Raw genomic sequence first — 22,395 nt, forward strand, 5'->3', positions numbered from 1 at the left:
GACTCCTTCATCAATGATCAGAGCCTCAAATGTCCTCAAGTAACCCCTACCAGGGACTCCAGTGTCCTCAAGTAATGCCTGTGACCTCAGGAACCCCGGAGGATCTGCACCCTCAGCTCTCAGGGGGAGCAGCCTGCAGCACCCACATCAGCTCATCACACCCAGGCTGGCAGGGGTGTGGAGCTGACTCTCCCCCAGCTTCCTTCATTCTTCTTCTCGAGGAGTTGGCTCCTCAGCAGCAGGATCTGAGCAAGCCAGAGAACTCACCTGGCTCCTGGGAGCCCTTCAGTTGTGCCGCACACAGTCAGGACAGAGTCTTAAGCTTTATTTTCTTATTGGCCAGCAACTTAAACTGGGTTAAAAAAAACCAAAAGCGATGAATATTGTTACACAGAGAAAAAGTATAAAACAATTCAGTGGACACAAGCCAACTTACTGTTCATGTCTCGTTCTTCCTGGCCTCTCCCAACCCTGCACAACGCATTCGAAGGGAATGGGCAAAGGCAGCTATGAAGATATGCTTAAGAAATCAGAAATATTGCTTCAAGCAACATGCTCAATATTTTCCTCTTAGTTAGTAGTCAATACTTGTTAAGGAATTTTACTATAAAACAAGAAATAATTTAGAGATTTCTCCTTTAGATCATTACAGAATAATTTAGATTCCTTTCCTCTCTTTCTTACTGTTGTGGAACCAAGGATACACCTCAGTTCCTCCACCTCTCTTTCTGCATTAGTTGAGGATTATTTCATAGGACTGATAATGGAGGAGTTTCAGATTGACCTGCTCTGAATTTTAGCACATCACCCTTTAGCTCCAGTCCACAATTTCTGCTCTGTGAACCAAAACCCCCACAATGCTGCAAGACCCTTTACTGGTCTGGATGATTCTGCTTATGCTGCCTGTCTGCTGCTGGGGACAGGGCTCAGCCAGCACTGCTAAAAGGCCAGAAGAGGGAAAAAATTTATTTATGAAGGTCTGATCTTATCTTCACTGCCCAGAAATACCAAACTCCCCTTTCTGCTGCTTCATGAGTGTAAGAGGCACACCAGGAAGAAGGAAACAACACAAGAGAAGACAAGATCCTGTGAATTCAGGCCATGATCCTGCTGGCACCAAGTCCATGGCAATGTCTGTGTCCTCTATGTATCCAGGACCCTAATGCAGAGACAATATTTAATTCAAACCTATTCCTCAGCAGCAAACAGCTAACCCAGCACTACCCATTTACCAACAACACTGGGGCAACTGGTTGAAACTGATTCTCCCGACTTTCTTGGCAGTAACCAGTAAAGTGAGCTTCCAGACAAAGCCAGAAAACCCTCAGGTGATTAGCAAGTTCCTTGGAGGCTGAACAACATTGGTGTATATCAATATCCTGCCAAGGGAGGCAAACCTGGGGGTTTTAGATAGAAAAATCAAACCAGGGGAACCTCTCAACATGTAACAGATGAAAAAAGTATTTTCACTAACTGAGCAGGCCAAAAGGGTAGCAAGATATGGCAGCCCCACAAAAAGACCAGCTCTTCACCAAATCTCATCAGGGGGTAGGGGGGTGGGAATAAGAGTCCTCACTCATGCTGGAAACCAGTCAATAGAACAGAATAAACCCCAAAAAGGCAGTCCATCATCTTTGCTCCAGAACTGCAGGGAAGCAAAAGGTCTCTTGTGGCTCCTAATGGCACTGTGTTGGAGGAGGCTTCAAGGAAGAGGAGGAAGAATTGCTGAGAAATCCTAAGGCACCCACAACATCTTGGCAAGATGAGTGTCACATCTAGGTTTCAGCTGCACCAAGTTGTGCTCCCGGGTGGCTGGGCAAGTAGCTCCTGCTCCCAGTAACCAGGCAAGCATCCTCTCTGGTGGAGAACAGCAGTGTTAGGACATCGGTGCACACTTGGGAGGAGGCAGAGAGAGAAATCTTCCATGTATGAGAAACTCAGCTCTGGCTCCAGCTCAGTGCAGAACCATCATCCATCCTCACAGCCAATGCCCGGGACTGCTCAGCCACTTCTCCAGAGAGCAAACCGTGATTCTTGTACAGCATCCTCATAGCTCCAGGTTGGCTCTGGAAAAGCCTCAAGGGAAATGGCCTTGGATAAATCTTGCTTTGTAGTTATATCAAGGGACTGTTGCGCTAAAGCTTCCAGCAGAAGATCCACAGCTCTTTTGTTTCTTGACACTGAAGAGGACCTGCTGAACTCCCAGCTGCCTTGTACACAGCAAAGAGGGTGACTTTGCCCAGAGGGGCAGGTAAGGCAGTGCACGGTTCTAAAGGCATTCAATTACAGAGCCAAGTCCTCAAGTTGCAGACACTTTGGTGGTGGTGGAGAGTGGTCAGGTTGGCAGGTGCTAAGGGAAGTGGCAGAGGGGGAGCGACAGAGCTCTCAGAGCTATTAATATGGTTCTGACTTTAAACTCTTGTACAAGCAGCAGGTGAAAATCATCCCAAAGATCTACAGGGTAAAGGGAAGAAAGAAATACATGAAAACCACAGAAGGGATGCAGTGGAGTCAGCAACTTGCAAACTAACAGTTCAGAGCCACGCTGGAGTGTCAGCCAGCTCCTACACGGGGATAACACATTCCAGCTTGCAGTAGGCAGCAGGAAAAAACAATCTCTGCTAATCTTTGTAATTAACCACCAGTAGCTTCCTGGGGCATAATTTGGCTGCTTGCCAGAACAAAGGGGAAGATGAGGAACTCCAGACACATCTGCATCGCGAGAAAAGAATACCCTGAGCCCTCCCCTCTTAAAATGAGAGTGCAAGACATTCACATTCTACGCCTTTGTTCATCACCCTCTCGCAAATCATCGCAGACCCACAGGGCTGTTCTTCAACACGACACGGCTGCAGGAAAAAGTCTGGGTAGCTGGAGATAATGCCGGCTGGGAAGGGCCGTGCTGCGGGCGGGCACTTACGGGACACAGCCACAGGAGGGCTTCCTCGGGCCGCCGAGCCACGGCCTCCCAGCGCCCCGGAGCACAACTCCAGCCCCGGGGCACAGCTCCTTCCCCGGCCCCGCTGGATACGGGTCACCTGCAGGCAATTCACCAGACTGGCACAAAAGCTTTTGCTTTGGACCTGGTGAATCCTCGGGTCCCCAAAGGACCTGGCAACTTCTCCTTGCCAGGCAGGGAAGAGCAATAAAACATCTTTTTTCCATCTCTAAGCTCGGGAGTTCCTTCGGCTTCTGCCCAGCACCCCAAAACTCCCCTCAGCCCTTTTTACCTGCACACAAGCAATGCTGATGCCCACTGCCCCAATAATTTTCAGATGCTCCTGAATGAAGTTTTCCAGCTTGGTAATGCAACCACTCTGTAGGGGGAAAGGAGGGACATGAAAAATCAGCTTCATTTTAACCTCTTGTTCTCTTTAATCCAGTGTTTGCAACCCTTGAAAGTGGCACATTAAAAAGTGGTGTCTGTGAGCAATCTCTTGCCCTGGTATCTCTGGAAGAGCTAAGCAGATGATGTGAACTGCCTTGTGCCTGGTATTGCTCGGGACCAGCTGGCTCAGGAACCTCTGAACAAACCCAAGGTGGCTGCTGGCAATGCAGGAGAAATGCAGAAGAACTGACCACATCACACACAGTGACATTCTTCTCTCAGGTATGTGGAGAAAGATTCCCTCACTCACTGCCTAGCTCCTGCCTGGAGGGGATGTTTATCCCTGTGAGGCCAAAAGGCCAAGGAAATGCTGCTAAGTGCATCCAGCACCAACAACCGTAACATAACTGAAACCTTTTAAGAGTAAATTCTTCCCACTGCTATTTATTACAGCAGTGAGTTTTGGTGTGTACCTGGAAAGCCACGCTGTCTGCCTCTGCCTTGCAACTGTGAATCAAGGACCAGAAGTATCTCCATTTGCACCTCACAGAGTAATTCCAACCACACGAAGCTGTGTCAAATGTAGGACTTGCATCCAAACCTCTTGCCAGAATCAACAACCTCTCCTGCTTCTCCCCATAATTAATGCACCCAGTGGTAACAAACATAATTAATAATTTTCCTCTATATCTACATATTAAATAGCAGTCTACAGAGCTGAACACTCAGCTAAAGAATGAATTCTACATTCCAAGGAAAGTTACTGATTTTGAAGCCTGCTGCCAGTTTGCAGTAATAACCCAACACAGTCACTCCCTGCCCACCTCCTTTACACACTTTGTGACAGGTGTGTAAAGCTCTGAAGCCCTTCTGCTCTTTACCTCCTTGTAGATGTTGGAGGGATGGTCTCTCCTGCCACACAGGTCAGTGATGGTCTTACAGCAGCTGTCTGGGACTTTCCTCCCACTGGCCTCTGAAGATTTGATCCACAGGCTGTCGGCCCAGTCCGTGTAGTTGTTGCTCCCACAGCACTTGAACTGCACACAGACAGCAAAGGCTGAGCCTGCAAGCACTGCAACCTTCTTCTCCCTCCAGCCTCCCACACCAAACCCTGGGCTTCACCCTCCTTTGCAGACGCTCCAGCTATCTCATGGGTTTGTTGTTTTTTTTTTATAATTACCAGTGATTTTTGTGTTAAGAGTTCTCCAAATGGCAATTTAAATATCAAGTTCATCCACCCTTCAGCAGCTGTGACTTTTGTTTACTGCTGGGATGAACTGTAACCAGAGTGCACCTGCAGCTGCCTCAGCTCATAACTGCATGTTCATGATGGCAACAGGATAAGCTTAATTACCAGTTACCATCACAAATGAACCTGCTACGGCACTATGCAAAGAGTAGTCCCTGTGCTTAGAAAGTGCCTATGCACAAGAGCCTTTTCTGTGGGAAAACCTGTCAGAACTGTGGCAGCCCTAACCTGAACCACCCCTGCGCCAGGCACAGCAAGCAATAGTGGCAGGAGAGCTTTTCTTTCATTACATCTTGCTCTCTAGAGTACTGAAAAGCTTAATGAAAAATGTCAGCAATTTCTCCAAAGCTTTGAACTGGGAAAGTAGAAGCAGCTGTCAGAGTGACTTGGCAGCTCCAGTTCACTGGGAGCAGTTCAGATATCATTTCCCCAGTGCTACTGGTCATGCAATTCAGTGAGCACACCATGCAATTCTGCCAGTTGCATGGCTCAGGTCCTGCACCTCACCCAACTTTGTCTTGAATCACAACATACACTCAGCATACAGAAGAAATACCTGTAGGTTGGATGTCAAGAGATGCCTTTTGTGTGCTTGGCTTCAAGCCCTGAAGTTGCATTAATGCCCTCCAGAGACACCCACCTCCTGCTGTAGTTTGTCCACTGCACTGGTAACACTCTCTTCTCCCTCCCTCCGGTACTTCTGGGTCATGGTGTTCTTCAAATTTTGCTTCAGCTCCAGGCTCAGCTGAATGGAACAGACAAATGGGATAAAATGACAAGGCAAACTCACTCCTCAGAATGACCCAAAGCCCTGCATACATTCCACTGCCTTTGTTTCAAGAGGAAGATGGAGAACCTAGTGGAAGCTACAGCTCCCTTCAAGATCATTCTCCAAGGCTGGACTGGACAGGCTTAATTCCAAATGATTACAGGTCTCTGTTTTGATAACTCTGAGGAGGTGCTTTGGGATTAAATTTCAACCTGTGGTACACATCCCCACAAGGCTTCTCACCTTGAATATGCAAGATTGCCAAGGCATGCCTGCAATGAAAGGGAATACAAAAGTGTGCCTGCTTAAATATGAATATGCCTGTGAGACTATGTGCAGTCTTCTCCCTCTAAAGCCTGTAAAAAAATACTAAAATTTCTAGTTTTGTAACAAATACAAATCACTCTGTCCAGGAGCAGGAAGAAATCAGAGTCCTTGCCATGATGGACTGAGGCCACATGGACCAAACAGCTGTTGGATCATCTTGAAAAAGGATGCCACAGGAGGGAATTAAGAGTGTGATTGCAAAAATCACTGCAAGGCCTTTCTTGATAATAGAGAGACAAAGTCAGATTTTGCAAGAGCAGAATTTCTGAAAGCATCATCAAAAACCACTGGCACATTCAAGTGATTGGATTCAAACACTTATTCCTAAGGAGACTCTTTAAATCTAGCTGAATTCTTCTCACCCTTTGGTGACAGCCAAGAAATGCCAAAGAGCCAAATCCTTTTTTTGTTATCTTGGTTGCAGCTTTTTTATTTTTTTTTTTCTCCATACTGGTTCATGCAGCAGCACTGCTTTAGTCCAACACCTTTGAAATTCCAACTTTCCTATGCCAATAAACAATGCCAACATGCATTTTAGATGGGGCCAATGGAATAAAGAGCTGAGCTACCTCTTTATATACATTTTATTCTATATAGTACATAGTAAATAGTAAATGAGAGGTCAAACATCTGGTTATGCTACACTGTGCAAAATACAGCCTGGAATTTATTCTCCCTTTGAAACACTGCTTTCTCCAATCCCCTGTGTCAGATGGGACAACACCTACCTCACAGAGATGATACGAGGTGTCATTCATTAATATTTGCAAAATGCTTTGAGATCTTGGGCTGGGAAGCTCTATGGAAATGCAAAGGACTTAGCATAATAGAAAGAAAGGAAAAGGTTCAGCAGCTGGAAGGCAGAGGCAAATAAAGAGAGTCCATTAGCAGAATTATTACTTGGGAGAAAAGCAGTTACCTGCGGGCTCACGGGGAAGAACTGCAGCATGGAACAGAGATAAAGAACCAGTTAAGACACACACATGCAAGCCTTAGACACCAAAGCAAAGGCTGAAATAAAAACAGTGGCAAACAGAGCAAGCAGCCTGCAACCAAGAGAGAAGCAGGATTTATCAGCCAGAGGACAAAGGGATGTGCAGCTGTTGATCAGAGATGCACTCAAGTGATCTAAAGCACTCAAGGGTACAGTTCTGAATATGCTGTCCCTTATTTCAACCCAGGGATCAGCTCCTCTTCATCCACTGTCACATATGAACCTCATGCCTTTGCACAGATGGATGGACAGATCCTGGCTTCCTGCCCTGCCTGCCAGGATTGATCTTTTCCTGTTAAATATGCACATACATAGCCCAGATCCCTCCTGGCAGGAGCCAGTACAGTTCTTTGGCTCCTTGCAAACCACCAGTGCCCATCCAAGGCAAAGCACAGAAGGCCCAAGAGAAAATGGAATGGCAAGGAGTCCTGGCAGTGAAGTCAACAAGACAGGATGTTCAGCTGCTTTTTAGACAGCCATTTGATAACAATCCTAATTTGCCACTTCCCATCAATTTCCAGACATGAGAGCAACTTTGCACGCTGTTTGTGCCTCGGCAGTTCAACTCCCTTTGAAAGCAAAGTGATGAATTAAGCTCTGCTCTCGGCAACTGCAGGAAGTGCCAAGCCAGACCTGCAGCTGTCGGGAGCCTGTCCTGTCTGAAAGGACCTCTCAGCTGGTCCATTCATCACCTTTGCCAGATGCAGCAGGAACTGTTCCTGTGTCCTGAACACGCTAGAGTGGCACTAACGTCATTTCAGTTGCTTGCACTGTGCCTTGAAGGCTGTTAGGAGAGTTCCTGGATCTACACAGCCTCAAAAACTGTCTTCTTCAAGGGTCTGCAGAAAAACAGGGCACAAAGTGCACCACAGGAAGGTGGTGAGCTGAGCAGAAGGGCTGAGCAGCCCCTTGGAGTAATGACCACCATTTTGTCAAAATCAGTAAATACTACAAGGTCTTTTGTACATGGAGTGGAATGAGTAGGTGAACCACAAACAGACCTATGTCCCAAGCATCCAGGCCAAATTCTGGCTGAAGAAATGGGATTATAACAAGCTGTTTTCTCTACCTTGTTTGAGTCTCCTAGGACTAATGTCCACTCACCTGCTGGTAGTAGATATAAGCCAGGATTCCTGCAATGATCTCCAGAAGAAAGATGCATAGCAACAATATGAAGTACTGTAAAATAATGGGAAAAATACATTAGAACAGGAGAAGAGATGCCAGGAGGCAGCTTTTCTTTACCTGGTAAAATGCCTGACTCTGTCTTCACCAATGCTTTTCTGCAGCAGTGTTCAAAAGCAGGGGCTGGGATTAAGACTTCAATAGGGCAGGAAAGGAACAATCCCATAGATTAATAAAAAAACACCAAACCACAGAATAACTGAAGACAAGCAGCAGCAAGTGTGAGTTTAACTCACAGAGCCAGAGGGATACAGAGAATGGAAAAGTGCAGGCAACCAAGATAAGATCACTGTATTAAAGAAAGTCGTTGGTAGATAAACTAATGACTACACTCAGTATCATAGAAAATATCTGATTCTGACATCAATACAAAAGAAAAATTTAAACTTTTTTGCTTGTTTTGACATTGCTTAGGGCATTTCACCAAGTTACTAAGGAGCAATATAAGATGATTCAATAAAACCACAGAGGGCCCATTTCACCAAACACACAGCACAGCAGCTAAGCATAAAGCATCACTGTGCTCCCAGCGACTTTTGCAGGGCGCAGCCACAGGCTGAGGGGCAGCGTTGAAGTGGATGGACTTCAGCACTGATTCACTCTCAGCACTGGGACTGTGTGTGCTCCTGAACTGGGATCTCGATGGAAAAGCTTAGCATCTCAAAATCAAAGTGAGAAGAACTCTTAGAAGACTAATAGGAGAACATGACTATTTCTTAAAAGGGCTTAATGGCAATGAAGTGAAAAGGGTAAGCCCTGCTTACCACACGGAGAATCAAATGGGCAGTACAGAAAATTGTTTGGGAGTTCTGTTCTATTCACAAACATGTAAGAAAGCCAAACTCATGAGGAATATGTGCAGTAGATTAAAAGGACTAGGCAGGCCTGAAGAGCCAGGGTGATGTGTCCATTTCTGCTTAGGGTCCAAGACAGCTTTTCAGGGAGAACTTCTCTGATGACAAACAGCCCTGCCCTTGCTCATGGTCAGCAATGAACAGTTTCTTTACAGATCCAGGCTGCTCTGTGACTGCTATTAAATTAATCTTTCTGCAGATAAAGCTGAAGAAACTCCAGTTCCAGGACCATAACAAGGACCTCAAGCTAAGTTCCTGTAATGGTTGGCGTCCCCAGGACAGAACAAACAAAATATCTTCTATTTTCTGTTTTACCCTCAACCTTAAGAAAGGTCTGTTACCAAGAGACGAAGCAAATTACTCCCTACAAATGTAACTGGACATCAAACCTGCACAAAAAAGGACAGTGAAGGTCTGGACACAAGAGGATGCCTTCTCTTGCAGAAGGGTTACACCCCCACTGTGAACTCTTTTCAGTAGGTATTTCCCAGCCCCTCCTGCAGGAGTAAAATGACACAAACACTCAGGCTTCCTCTTTCAACCCTGCTGGGCTTCAGCAGCTGCAAAGGAAGGGCAGCTGGGTTTTATCTGCAGACCAGGCATTAATCTGAGCACACAATCTTGGCCTTTCACTCCCCTGCCCCAGGCTCTCCCCCGCAGCGATCCTGACCAGCTCTGCAGCCCTGTACAAGGTACCCATTCATCCCAGGGCAGTGAGTCACCCACTGGAGTGCAGGAGAGCTAAAGGCTGCTCCCAACACTCCCAGGAGGTTGAAAAGGGGCAAGAACGGGTTGGCAGGCCTTGACAGAACGGCTGGCTCTCTTTGTTGGGACCTTGTTATGCCTTAACTGACCTGACATCATTTCTCTGCCAAGGAGGGGCAGGAGGATGGCAGGATGCTGAGAACAACCAATGGGCTGGAAAGCTTATTTATTTTTGCTTGCTCTGTGTAATGTCAGATGCATTCAGGTAGAGCTAAAGGTATGTCACCACAAGCTCTCTGCTCACTGTGCTGGCTTACAGTGGATGGAAACAAACACATATCCAGCAGACCTGAACAAATCTGAGTCACAAGGAAAACCTTGTGAGGGAGGTTAGTGCATCTATCACTCATGAACCCAGCCTGCCTCTGCTGATACACTCCACCATTGTCTTACTCATCATTCCCTCAGGGCCACTTCTAAGTATCATACTGATACAGGCAAGCAGCAGCTTTCAGTCTGGACACACACAGAGCACAGGGCTGCTCTCCCTTCTCTTCAGCTGTAGCTGCAGGGCTTTCTTAGAGGTCTGCCATGGGAGGAGTAGGCCAGCTCTGCCATGGAACTTGTTTCCCAAGTCAGAAATGTGGGATCACCAGAAGCTCTCTAGCAAACACATGCCTGGACCGGCGTGGGCTCCAAGCAAAATTCACCTTGGCTCTTGCTCCAAGACAGAGTCAGGGCTATTGGGTGTCTCCTCAAGATCTTCGGAGTCCAAACTGCTTCCATCCAGTTTCAAGTGAGGTACCAAGTGTGAAGTGTGTTTTCTCTGAGTAACACAAAAAATGGTTCAACCCACCTACAACCCAAATAATTATCTAGAGACATCTTTCTACTACCTGAGAAAAAGAGACAGAGAGCAACGATACTCCTAAATCAGCAACCCCACTTCAGTGGGAGGGGTCCAGGCTGAAATGCAGCAGGAACAGAAATCCTAATCCATGTGTGTTCCCTCCTCCCTGTCCAAGGTAGCTGACTAGAGAAGCCAATGTGAGGGGCCAGACCTGAAGAAAGTTCACCTTCTCTCTTTATAAGCAAGGTCTTCTATTTGACAGGTCTTTCCCTGGGACTCCTGCTGCAGTTTGACTGAAGTATGATATAATAGTGGTGTCTTTGTAAAGAGCTGGATTGCAGCATGACAGCCAGCCAGGCTGCAGATCCACTGCCTTGCCTGCTCATGGAGCCAGAGAAACTCCACCTCTGCTGCCCAAGCCACAGCACAAGGTTAAGGAAGGCCAGTAAAAAATGACAAAAAAGTAACACAGTTGTGAGTGATGAGCAATGAAATACTATGAAAAGCCTTGAAGTGGACTCATAAAACCCAGTGACATGAAAGGCAGCAAAAAACTTCACAGCTTCACAACTTTTCAAGAGAAAAACAAACTAAAAACCAGATATGCATTTTACAAACAGCATCCCAAGCTGTCAGTAAGTGGCTTTTAAAAGCACCAAGGCAGCACTGGGAAGAGCAGAGCTCTGTGCTGCTTATACTGCTCCCTCCCATACTGACATGAGTCTCTTGTACAGAGGGAAAGTGGGACCGGCTGGCACAGCCCCTGGGGTGACTGTGAAGCTGTCAGGATTACTGTCTGAGCTCAGAGCTGGCAGAGGTCCCCAGCCAGGCTCACCCAGCCCTGTCTCAGATTACTCAGGGCAACCAAAGCAGAGCACAAGCAAGAAGAGACAATAGGTCTGTCACAACCAGCCACTCCGAAAGGACGTGTGGTGTAAGGAGACAGAGTGACCTTTCATTCCCAAGAGACAATTATTAGTTTTCTATGGCAGAATAACAAAGAAAACCCCACTGGATTTTCATACGTAGCTTCTGGCTGAGGGAAAAAGACAAAGGGAGATCTCTTTGGCATGGAGAGTCAGTGAAGCAAGGCCAAAACCAACTGCTACAGACCAGGAGCCCACTGAACAAGCATCAGCAATGCACTCAAAGTCTCCCCCTATATTTATTCTCCCTCCCTGGCCCTACTCTGCCTCTCACAGGGATTATCAGGTCTGCACAAAAGTGAAGCATCAGGCTTGCTCACTACTCTTATTTCTGCTCCTCTAACCAGACTAAAGAGAAGAAATGGGGTTGGTCAGGTAAACAAGGATTTGCAAAGGGAGGAGCTGGCGACTGAAGTACCTTTTTCTGTACCTGTGAAAGCCAAGAGCCACTGATTGTTATTTCAGTCACTGCACTCACCACTGCAGCCCAGACACTAAAACAGACTGCTGCCACACTCCAGACTCAAAGGGAGATTTGAGAGGGAGCACGCAAAATAGAAACCTCAGGGCTGGTAAAAAGCTTCAGTGTAGGTGGGTGAGCAGGGAGCTCAGGAAGTAACACAGAGAATGCTCTAAAAGAAGCAGCAGATTATAAAAACAGATGAAAGTAATTTTTTTTTCAACTGCAGAAAATATTGGAAATGTTCTGATCTTTAACAACCAAGTAAAAAAGTCTATTAATCTGGCTTGAACTTAAAGTCATTAAAAGCTAGTTTTGTTACAGGTCTCTCATATTTTCCTCCCTCTTCCCATTTTCCAAAACAGAATATAGAATAGGCAAGGAAGAAGCAAGAGACAGAAGCCATAAGATTTTGTTTTGAATAGTTTCAAATAGATGTCCTCACACAAAGTATTCTCACTTTTTACTCTTGAACCATGCAGCACATTCTTTTTGTGGATGAAAGAAAATGCTTTGCAGTAAAACCTGTGCCCTGGGGCCTGGACAACACTGCTGTCAGGAGCTGGAGGCCTTAGTGATATTTGCTCTAGGACAAACAAATAAGGCTGGAGCATAACCAAGATACCTCCCCCAAATAAAACAATCGAGCAAAACTTACCACTCTCAGTAAATTCCGCCTCTCTTTGAAGGTGGCACAGCACCCAAGGATGCCAGTGACCATGACCACCACCCCAGCCACCACCAGGATGTAAGCAGTTGCAGAATATGTGCTGGAGGAGAGCAGGCTGATGTAGTCACTCTTCTCAGCCAGGGTCCAGATGCCCACTGCCATCACGGCCCCGCCAGCCAGCTGAGGAGAGAGAAAAGCAAACAAATGAGGGCTGGCTAAGGCATGAAGTTCCTCATCTCCCAGAGCAACTGGACAGGGACAGCAGGATGTACCACAGCTCCATCAGCTAGCCAAAGATGATCTGCATTAAGGATGGACTCACTGGCACTGAAGCAGTCGTGAGCTTCCAGGCACTGAGCTCAGCACCCCAGGCAGCCTGAGATGGAAGCTGTCTAAGGCATCTACCTGTGTACAGCAGGTGACACTCCGAGTCCTCCCAAATACAGCCAATGTGCTACAGCCACACTGGCTATATTTGGGCAAGTACAACGTTGTACGACCAGCCTGGCTGGCTAAACATTAACCCTTGTAGCAAGCGAACACAAAGAACTCAACCATATCTCTAGCAGCACCCTCCCTCCTTGTAAGTCTTCAGCCTCCAGAGGGCTTTAGGTAGCTTCTGGTACACTCAGACAGTTTTCCTTACAGTTCTGACCTAGACACTCCATTGCTCTGTCCCATGCACCAAAGTAAAACACAATCCTTTGGCATCAGTAACTTTCCTGGTGGAAAGTATGACTCTAAGAAGCTCTAAAGTGGATTAGCTGCAAGAAAGTGTGTGTCATCTGCCAGCACTCCCTCTGCCATTTCGAGAGGAGGAATGGCAAGAAGACAGTGGAACCCTCAGGCATGCAGGAAAAGTAAAGCAGGTGAAAAATCAAGGCTTATTTTCGGGCTTCCTGTCATGTTCTGCATTTGGTAACAAGACCTAGAAACAGCCACGTGCTACAGTGTCAAACCTTAACTTCTGCAGCTTGGGTAGCCAAGCCCCAAGGGTGACATTTCACCCAACAGGACAAAGGCTGTGTCCTACTGACATCAGCACTTCTTCCCAAAGACTTCATCGCGCCCAAAATTTCTGCACCCCTGACACCAAAACTGCAGTGCCATCTCATCGCCTCTGACACAGACTGAGTTTTCTTACCCAGAAAAAGAAGTTGAAGATGAAGAGAAGGTACTTCAGACAGATGGTCCCACATGTTTCCTTCTTTTCTGTATACTCACGCATCTTTCTGGTTCACCAAGTTCCTAAAAATAAAAACAAAACCAGAAAAGCTTGAGTGAGTCAGTCATCACACCACTTCTCCCAGAAGGCCAGCATTACTGCTCTCCTCCTGCAAGATCTAACACGTGCAATCTTTTGCTGAACTAGGACAGTGAACCATCCATTCAGCTGACCCCAGGGACACAGGACAGTCTTTGCTCAGATAAAGAGCTCTCGTATCCATGTGGATGACCTACACACAAGATCTTGCACCATCCCGGGCCTGTTCTCCAGAAAATCCCAGTTTGGCTCCTGACCACAGGAACCTGTAGCTGCTGCTCTGAAGGCAGCAACAGAAACCTTGGTCACTGATATTTATGGAATAATCTGTCTCCAAAGAATATTATTTTCTCACTGGCATTAGTTACACTGCCTTAAATAGAATCTCCTCTAAGTTTGGGCTATTTTTGATCTTTATAACTGTAACTGGGAACACACTTGTTATAAGTATAGGTGTCCTATCCTTTTTGAACCCCAGCAGTCTGTTGGAGTAATTAATTCTCTTCCTCACTGCTTACTTTCCATGGCCCTTCTCCCTGGCTAGCTGTCCCCCAGGACACTAAGAGACTGTCCCAGCTACTAAGAGGAAGAAACACAGCCCTTGGCTTCAGATGATCTGACAGCATAAAATGCCCCTGCAGATATGTAAGGAATGGGGTTTTGTAGTGAGTTAGTCCCAGCGCAGTGTTACAGATCTGCTGCACTCTGGAGCACATTTCTCAGAAGTGGGTCTGCAGCAAACACAGCCCCATGTCACTTCACACTCTGCTGTTCAGATCTCAAAGTCTGAACCTCTCAAAGAAACATTCTCATCACTGCCTGACCAGGCTGACAGGGCAAAAGCACTGCCTAGAATACAGCTGCCAGCATCACCTGTGTGAGGCAGGAAGCAGAAGTGCAACCAAATCCTCACCACTTGCATTCAATTAAAAAATCATCCCTTTCCTGCCACTCCAGCCAGCAAGGAATGACGCAAGCATTGTTCACCAAGATCAGAGTGCAATGTTTTCCTAAACCAGCAATTTCCCTGGAAGCAGGCAGGCAAAAAGCCTCTGTGAGTGCATTTTTCCAAAGGCATGGAGTTCATGCTTAGTTAAATTACAAAACTTCTTCGCACAAGCTCCCTCCAGGGACCCACTGCAGCTGCACGCAGCCATGCAGCACAAACCCATCTACCTTGGATAAACACCTGACAGCAAAGAAAGTAAGAAACAGGTACACACAGCCAGGCTGCACATCAGGTGACTACCAGCACTATCTTTGCCACCACATTTCTAATGTCTGGCTTTAGAGCCAGATGAAGCAAGGCTGGGAACAGTAGTTGCCTGTTCTACAGCATAATTGTATTTTATTTGCAGGAAACTATTTCCTTGTGCTTCATGCCAGCCTACTCAAAAGCCCCAGCCAGGCCCCTGCTTTAGAAACCAACAAATGAAGCTAACAAGGAAAGCAAGAGTGTGAACATGCCAACAGTCGCACCCATGCCCATCCCCGTCACCATTTCACAAGAAAAACATTTTTCTCCAGAATAACATCTGGCAACAGCAGTTGGCAGGAGAATGCTGCTTTATTGGCAAAGGGAGCAGCTCTGAGATGGTGGCACAGATCAAGGAGAACAACTCTTCAGAGTTATCTCCAGAAGAGATCAGAACTTCTAGCAATGCTCAGATTAATTACCATGTTGCAGCACAAATGGCCCCGGGCTTTGGGAAGGAATGGATGCTGCTGGTACTGTATGCACTGACCAGGCTTGCAAACTCTCTATGAAAAGACGCCCCAAGAACATTCATGAAAGGTGACAGATTTACTGTTCCCAGAGGCTTCATTAAGCCATGGAACAAGAATGGCAGCAGCAAGGCAGTCACACATGCCTGCACAGCTCAGAACAGGTACCTCAGCCCAGAGATGCCTCCCAGTAACGGGTCTCGTGGCCACCTCTTCTAATATCAGGGCTGCAGGTAGAGGAACATGCACTGCAGGTTCACAGAGACTGACCCGGGGATGATAACCATGATTTCTGTTCTTAGGCTCCTCGGCACAGTTTCCCTCTTGCTCCTGAGGATTATAGGAACCTTCCTTCCTTCCCCTACATATCACCAAGGAGCCGGTGCTGAGCCCTAGCAAGGGATACTAACTTGTCCCTCCTTCTGATCCAAGTGCTCAGAAATGCCAGTCACAGCTCCATCTTGTCCGGGGTGAGGACTGGGCAGATGCACAGCTGAGACTGCACTTGCATCAGATGACAGTCTGAAATCCCCCTCAAGACTGCAGGTCCTGCTCCACCCAGCACTGGGTACAGCCCTTTCAGGCAGCCTGGCTTTGCTGCTGGCAGGAGAGGATATGACTGTTTCCAGAAAGCTGGCAGGGAACAGCTGCAGGTTTATAAAGCAGGGTGAATCACCAGGGATGGCAGACCATGAATCAGAAAGCAATCAGGGCTGTCTCCTGTTTGATCTATCCTTCCTAGCCAGGAGCAGAGCTGATGGCACTGGCTGCCTCTGCATGCTTAATGACTCACCCAGACAACTATTCAGGGGCAAAGACAGCTCTCTAGGCCCTCTGTTTGGAAATAGTGTTTGTGCTCCTTGCCTCACACAGGGTGATCTGTGCCTTCCATCACCAGCAAAGACAGGGTCAGGCTTCAGGGAGCTATCCTGGTCTTTGGGGAGAGTGAGGGCAGGAGACTGCAGTGAAATGTTTTTCCCAAGGAGCCTCAGCAGCGGGAGCAGGGAACCACAATCTGCTTCCCCACTTCAGGCTCTGAGCCTCATGGTCCCAAAAAGCACAGAGGTGTTGTTGATCAGTGTCACAGCACCAGGATGAACATGGGGACCTCATCCTGAATTCACTGACAAAACCAGGGTCTCTTGCCTTCAGCCATTCTTATAACAAATCCTCAGAACTGATATGAATCACTCTTGAAACCGGACAAGAAGCAGCAACAGTAATTAACACACATAATTCTGTTCTATTTTAAATACTGAGGCAAAAACTTGTTCTGAATCATTATCAATAATTACAAATGAACTCTCTGATGAACAGGAAATGGCAAGCTCTGCCACAGGGGTATATTTACAAATACATAAAAACATATTAATTAAACATGAGCTTCATAATGGAAAGTATTTTGCTAACTGAAAAAGTGGTTAGAAAACTAAAAGTACTTCCAGAAGGAAGTTTATTTGGTTCAGTCCAACAGACAGTAGCTTCATCAGCAAGTTAAATTTCAGCAAGCAATCAAGGAATACAGGCTGCAAAAATTAGCCACACAATGGAAGGAAGAATTTTTATGGAAGTCACAAGAATCAACAAGTGGTTCCTTATGATGCCCACACACACTGCAACAGAAATGACAGTGAGAAATAATTCTCTTGGGAAAACTAAATACATTAAGCTGAGAGGAAAAGACAAGTCACAGAACCTGCAGATGAAAGGAAGGGGTAACAATTTGAAGATTAATTCAAGAAATGGGGAGTTGAACAGCTTGAATCCAGCTTTCCACTCTGACACAGACTTGGGCAAGTCTCTCAGTCTGACCCTTGCCTCTCTCTTCCTGCCCAGTGCAAGACCCTCAGCATTCTCTAAACCCAGTGATTTTATGAGGATCTGCACTGAGAAACTCTGCTGATGGAGGAATGCCAGCTGAGAAGCATGACAGGCTCCAGGTGACTAACAAATTGGCAAAAGCCCGACAGCAACACGATTTCACGGACTCAAGAGTGCTTTTGCCAGCAAAGATTATTTCAGCCAGTGAACTGGAACTACCTCTTCTATGATTAGTAAAATACATACTTATAATGAGAGGAATGCCTGATAAAGCAATTTTGGCAATAATTTATGAGGCTTGCCAGTTCAAATACATCAGAGATGGAGAGGTGCTAATGATGAACTGTACAAGTAACACTGAATAATAGTGGAATAACAGTGAAGCAAGGAGGAACCTGTGCAAACATCTCAAAAAGATAAAAAATATATAAAGAGTGAGCTCATCATGCCTTATGTGACTGCAGGCCACAACCTCCTAGGAGGGTAAGAATACACAGTGCATGACTGCCAGGCAAGTCTGGAATCACATCAAACATAAAACCATTCCATGGTCTGATTTTCTTGGGCTCTCATCCCACTGAGACTGAACCCTTTGGACAAACCAGACCACAAGAACTCACCAGAACTTGAGCAGCATGGCTCCAGTGCTGGGTGCTGAGCACCTGCAAACACAAGCACTGCACAGACAACTGTGAAACCTAAAATTTCAGTGGCAGGACTTGCTCTGTGTGTTTCACACCACTGTATTTTTCTTTGCAGACCCAAAGGCACATATAGGCATGAACACACAGCTCAGCTCAGAAAGCATATGACATGCACACACACACACACGCACACACACTCCTGCTGGACAGACATTCATTTAGTCATCCCAGACATTGCTTGGTACATTTGCCTCAACTTGCACAGTAACAGCACTTAATTACACTGCAAAGAAAGCCAGGCCTGCAGGTTTTTTCTGCACAACCTGCCCTAAAGCAGCATCTGACAGATGGGGCAGAAACAGTGCCAAAGCAAATGAATAGCTCCCAGGCCATTAAAAGCATCATTATTTAAAAGTATTGATTTTTGAGTGATAGCAAGAAAATTGGTATCCAACACATCAGTGACAACTATTCCACATATAACTCATACAACTTAGATAACTACTAACATCTTTGCCAAAGCACACCAGAAAGACTTGCTGCAGGAAATCCCACCTGCACCTCTGCTGTAACAAAAGTGCAACCACTGAGCACACTGCTGGCCTGGAGGGAAATGTTCCACTGGAGACTATGTGAGCTGGGCCAGATAACCCTGGCAGCAAACAAAGCAGACGTCCTCCCCTTGGTACGTGCGGTGCAGGTGTGGGCCAATAACTTTAATCTTTAGCAAACTCACTGACATTCTTCACCAAGGCTAAACTCCGGCCTTTGGAAGCATGATCTCTCTCGAGTTCCCTCTCTGTAAGATGAAAACATTACCACTGACACCTTACCCAACCCACTGAACATCCTCAGAAAGGGCCTCCTGTTGCTTATTGCCTGCCAGAAAGCAGCTACAAGTAATTTAAGCAAAGCCTTCCCAGGAGAGGAATCCTAAAGCTTGCAGGTAAAGAGCTCAAATTCCCACCGTGTGCCATTATCCACCCTAAACTGACAGCCAACATGGATCAGCAGTCTTGACACTGACCTTTCACCACCAAAGCAGGTGACAGCACCAGTGCAAATGCTCAGTCCTCCTCAAAGGCTTTTTTCCACTCCCTCTCTTCTTGCTAGCTCTAGTCTGCTGCTGGATTTAGGAAACCAGAAAGCTGAAGGAAAAAAGAAGAGAAATGTAGAGAATCATGAACTACGCCAGAGACTATTCTGAAATCAATATATGATTATATGCTTTGCCATCGAGTCCTTTAAGTAGAGAGCACATGATTTTAGAATACATCTTGTGAATGCATTTGATTAAATTGCAAAGCATGCACTGGATAACAGGGAAGAGCTAAACTGCAGAGTGGGGAGCACGAACATCTTCTGCTGATATTAAGTTGTTAGAACAGGTTTGTATTTACTGCTGCATCCTGTAAATGCTGCTATCAATCCTGTCAAGGCTGTGCACACAAAATGACAGCTCATTCTGGTGCAAAAGGCCAGAAAGCAACTCCGTGAGAAAGCTCAGGAAGATCCTTCTGTGCAGTGCAAAGCCCTCCTTGGTGTTAGTGTCTTGAAGTGATCAAGTTTTCAACCTGATCAAGGGCAACCCCACCCTCTCTCCTTCCTCAGCTCTCCCTTCTGATGAAGCCACACAGCCACTGCCAGCCACACTCCAGTCATGGGATTCATCCCACCAAGATTCAGTCATGGCAAGCAGGTTGTGGCTTTCTAGCAGCACAGTGGCTTCCAACTCCTCCTCTTTGTCGCCCACATTGAGTGTACCAGTGCAGAGGCACTTCACCTGGGCTGTCAGCCACACCACTTTTTAAGAAATATCCTCCAGTATACCCAGCACATGGTAGAGCAGAAGGCTGAGGGCCCTTGCTAGCACTCCATCCCTCTAAGCTTGGCATGTCACCCCGTGGCTTGTCATTCCTGCAGAGACAGCTAGACTGCATAAGGCTGCTGTACTGGAAAATGCCTCTAGCATCCCCTCTTTCCTCTGTTTTTCTAAGGCAGAGGGTCCCAAAATTTTTGCAATCGCTTGTACTGCCATCACCTCATCCATCTCACCCTCATCCTGCAGTAGGCAGGTCTGAATCTCCCTGCAATGTTTCCACTGGCACTACAGGCAGAAGGATGGAAGGGGAAGAGAATAACAAATCTTCCTCCCTAGCCTGTCTAGATACTGAATTAATGATCCTTTGATCTACACCATGACACCAATTTACTTCACAAAGTAAGCCTAAGGCTTAGGCTCCTATCTGCTGCCCATACAGAGATATGGGAGCAGTAATACTTCCTGACTTGCCTGGGTGGGATAATGGAGCATTTGAAAACCACCTGGGAAGAGAAAAAGAGGTACTTTTTATTAGCAGATCAAATTTAACAATTCCTAGCCATTTTAACTTTCTATTATGTTCAAGTGGGGGGTTCCTGCAGGCCTTTACCTAGCACAGTATGGATGACACACATTCATTTATAACCAGCTTGGATTACTCCTGCTTCCATTCTCTATGAAAAATGATGCCAATAAGAGCCAGAGACTTGTTGATTCACATTACTACACAGCCTCTAGACCACAAAAACATCTCCTCAGAGAAACAAGTGAAAATTCTGTTTCTTGTGCCACTGGAAAGGAGGCTAAAGTTCTTGGGTTTGTTAATTAAAGGTCAGATAAGGGAACTTTTGAGGAACTAGGGAGAGGAGAAAAGGCAGAGTCACCTACAAGACAAGCAATAGTTCTAAAGCATCCTCCTGAGGCTGGGCCCAAACTCTCCTCCAAGACCAGCCCTGGTGCCCCGCCCTTTATTCATCTGCTTCATGCAGCTCCCTTCTGGTTTTTCAGAAACGAAAGCTGACCCAGGACACAAAGCTCAACGCTTTGCTTTCCATCTCAGCATGTTGGAACGTGCTGCAAAGTCAAACTACTTGTGCCTAGGGCTGAGGAGAATGCAAAACACAAGTCAGACATCCACCGAGGAGGAAAAGCTCCTTCTAAGGAATTGTCATTTAAATTTGAGGAGCGGAGAGGGAGGGCAGGCACAGGGAACAGATTTCGGTCAAAAACCCTCCTCCTTGACATCTTTGGCAGACCCTCCTGACACTACCTCTTGACTGGGAGAGCACTTTTCCAAAGAACTGAAGAGAGGGTAAGTTCGTTCCCATTCTGGGAGTCTGGGAGGATCTCCTATCAACACTCTGTGTCTAGGCAACATCTCCACGGGCACATGACAGCCCTGCTGTCACCCCTCGGGATGCTTGCCACATCCCTCCTTTCTTCTGCCCTAGCTCAAGCTGCTGTGTTTTGAATAAACCCCTCAAGAGTGATGTAGCCCCAAACTCCGGCTAATTTTGATGAGAGCCAGGTACCCAGAGAGGAACTGCATGCCTAATACACCCGAGCAGTCACCTGCTCTTTGAGACAAGAGCTGTCTCTCCAGAGAAGAGCTCTCAGCCCTTTCACTCATATTTTCAAGACTGTTTATTCCCTAGGGGAGGGATTTACTGAAGCATAAATAACAATAAGCATAAATTTCAAACTCAGCAAGGATTTACATGTTCAGCACCACCCACATACCTGCAAATTAAGAGTTTTATGAGGGAGTTAGCCAAACTGGGTGAGGCAGTGCCTGGCTGCGGGACCCTTGAGGAGAACAAAGACCTTGGCATAAAACCAATTTTACAACCATTCAGAAAAGAAAGCGTAAGAGAGAAAGATAAGAGGGGTCGAGCGTGCCTGGGACTGTGTGCCCGTACTCTAGCACTGTTTCACTACAAAGCAAACAAAAAACCCTTCCCTGACAAAACACTCAGAGTCAGCCACAACCTGAGAGCAGAAAGCCCTCCTTTCTCCTGCCCCCAGAATGGGCAAGCAGGGAAAGAAGCAGCCCTCCCAGGCACCTAGTCGCCACCAGGAGCTGCAGGGCGGCAGGGAGCGGCCAAGGGACCTTCCCTTGCGTGACCAAGGGAAACTCCTTCTGCGTCAAACAACATCCCCTTGTGTCCCATAAGGCCTCCTTTATCCTGAACTCCCAAAGCACTTTACGCTATTTATACACAGGAACCACTTCACTAGTCATTGAACTGAGGAGAGGAACAATAACCCTCTCTTTTCTCTCACTGGAAGCAGCACAAATCAGTGCCTGGCTGTGTTTGCGGAGAGCTCATAGCAATGAGGGTTTGACACAACAAGGAGCGAGAGTTCACAAAGGTCAGGGTCAGCCGACAGACAAGGCAAACTCTTCATTGCAGCCTACTACTGGTATTTTAAATTCTATTTTCCCAACTCTGCTCATGGGCATTGTGGGGTTCCTTTTGTTTGAGGTTTTCTTTTCCTTTTTTTTTTTTTTTTTTTTTTTTTTTAAGCAGGGCTTTGTCTGCGCTGGAGAATTTACCAGTAGCATTGAACCACATTTCAAAACAAAACATTTTGTGCCGAATCAGCTTTCTGCCTGATCCCTTCCTATTCATTATCTTCCTATTCATCCCGTTCATGTTGAGCCCAGAGCTCAGAAACGAAGCCACTGGGTTCTCAGTGTTTTCAGAGAGCGCTCACAAAACCTCCCTGCCCTGTAGCCATGCCAGTACCAGAACCAAGTCAACAAGCACTAAAAGTCCTGGGAAGATAGAAATCCTCCCA

The 22,395-nt window shown here is 46.6% G+C and overlaps 1 protein-coding gene across 5 annotated transcripts in view; it reads right to left on the reverse strand.

The window, feature by feature from the left end:
• Positions 1-309: 309 nt before the first annotated feature.
• Positions 310-22,395, reverse strand: part of CD151 (CD151 molecule (Raph blood group)) — a 32,036-nt gene continuing 9,950 nt past the window's right edge. For 3 of the 5 annotated variants that reach the window (XM_066320962.1, XM_066320965.1, XM_066320964.1), the window contains exons 2-9: positions 18,799-18,919; positions 13,462-13,565; positions 12,306-12,497; positions 7,772-7,846; positions 5,218-5,322; positions 4,210-4,365; positions 3,231-3,317; positions 310-2,454 (exon numbers count right to left, since the gene is read on the reverse strand). In XM_066320962.1, the coding sequence (XP_066177059.1) occupies positions 2,395-2,454; positions 3,231-3,317; positions 4,210-4,365; positions 5,218-5,322; positions 7,772-7,846; positions 12,306-12,497; positions 13,462-13,545 (759 nt within the window). In that variant the 5' untranslated portion in view covers positions 13,546-13,565; positions 18,799-18,919 and the 3' untranslated portion in view covers positions 310-2,394. Of the gene's footprint in view, positions 2,455-3,230; positions 3,318-4,209; positions 4,366-5,217; positions 5,323-7,771; positions 7,847-12,305; positions 12,498-13,461; positions 13,566-18,798; positions 18,920-19,826; positions 20,097-22,395 lie in introns of all 5 variants that reach the window. The other 2 variants (XM_066320963.1, XM_066320966.1) reach the window with 2 other exon arrangements.

Source organism: Sylvia atricapilla, chromosome 6 (assembly GCF_009819655.1).
Source record: "Sylvia atricapilla isolate bSylAtr1 chromosome 6, bSylAtr1.pri, whole genome shotgun sequence".
NCBI lineage: Eukaryota > Metazoa > Chordata > Aves > Passeriformes > Sylviidae > Sylvia > Sylvia atricapilla.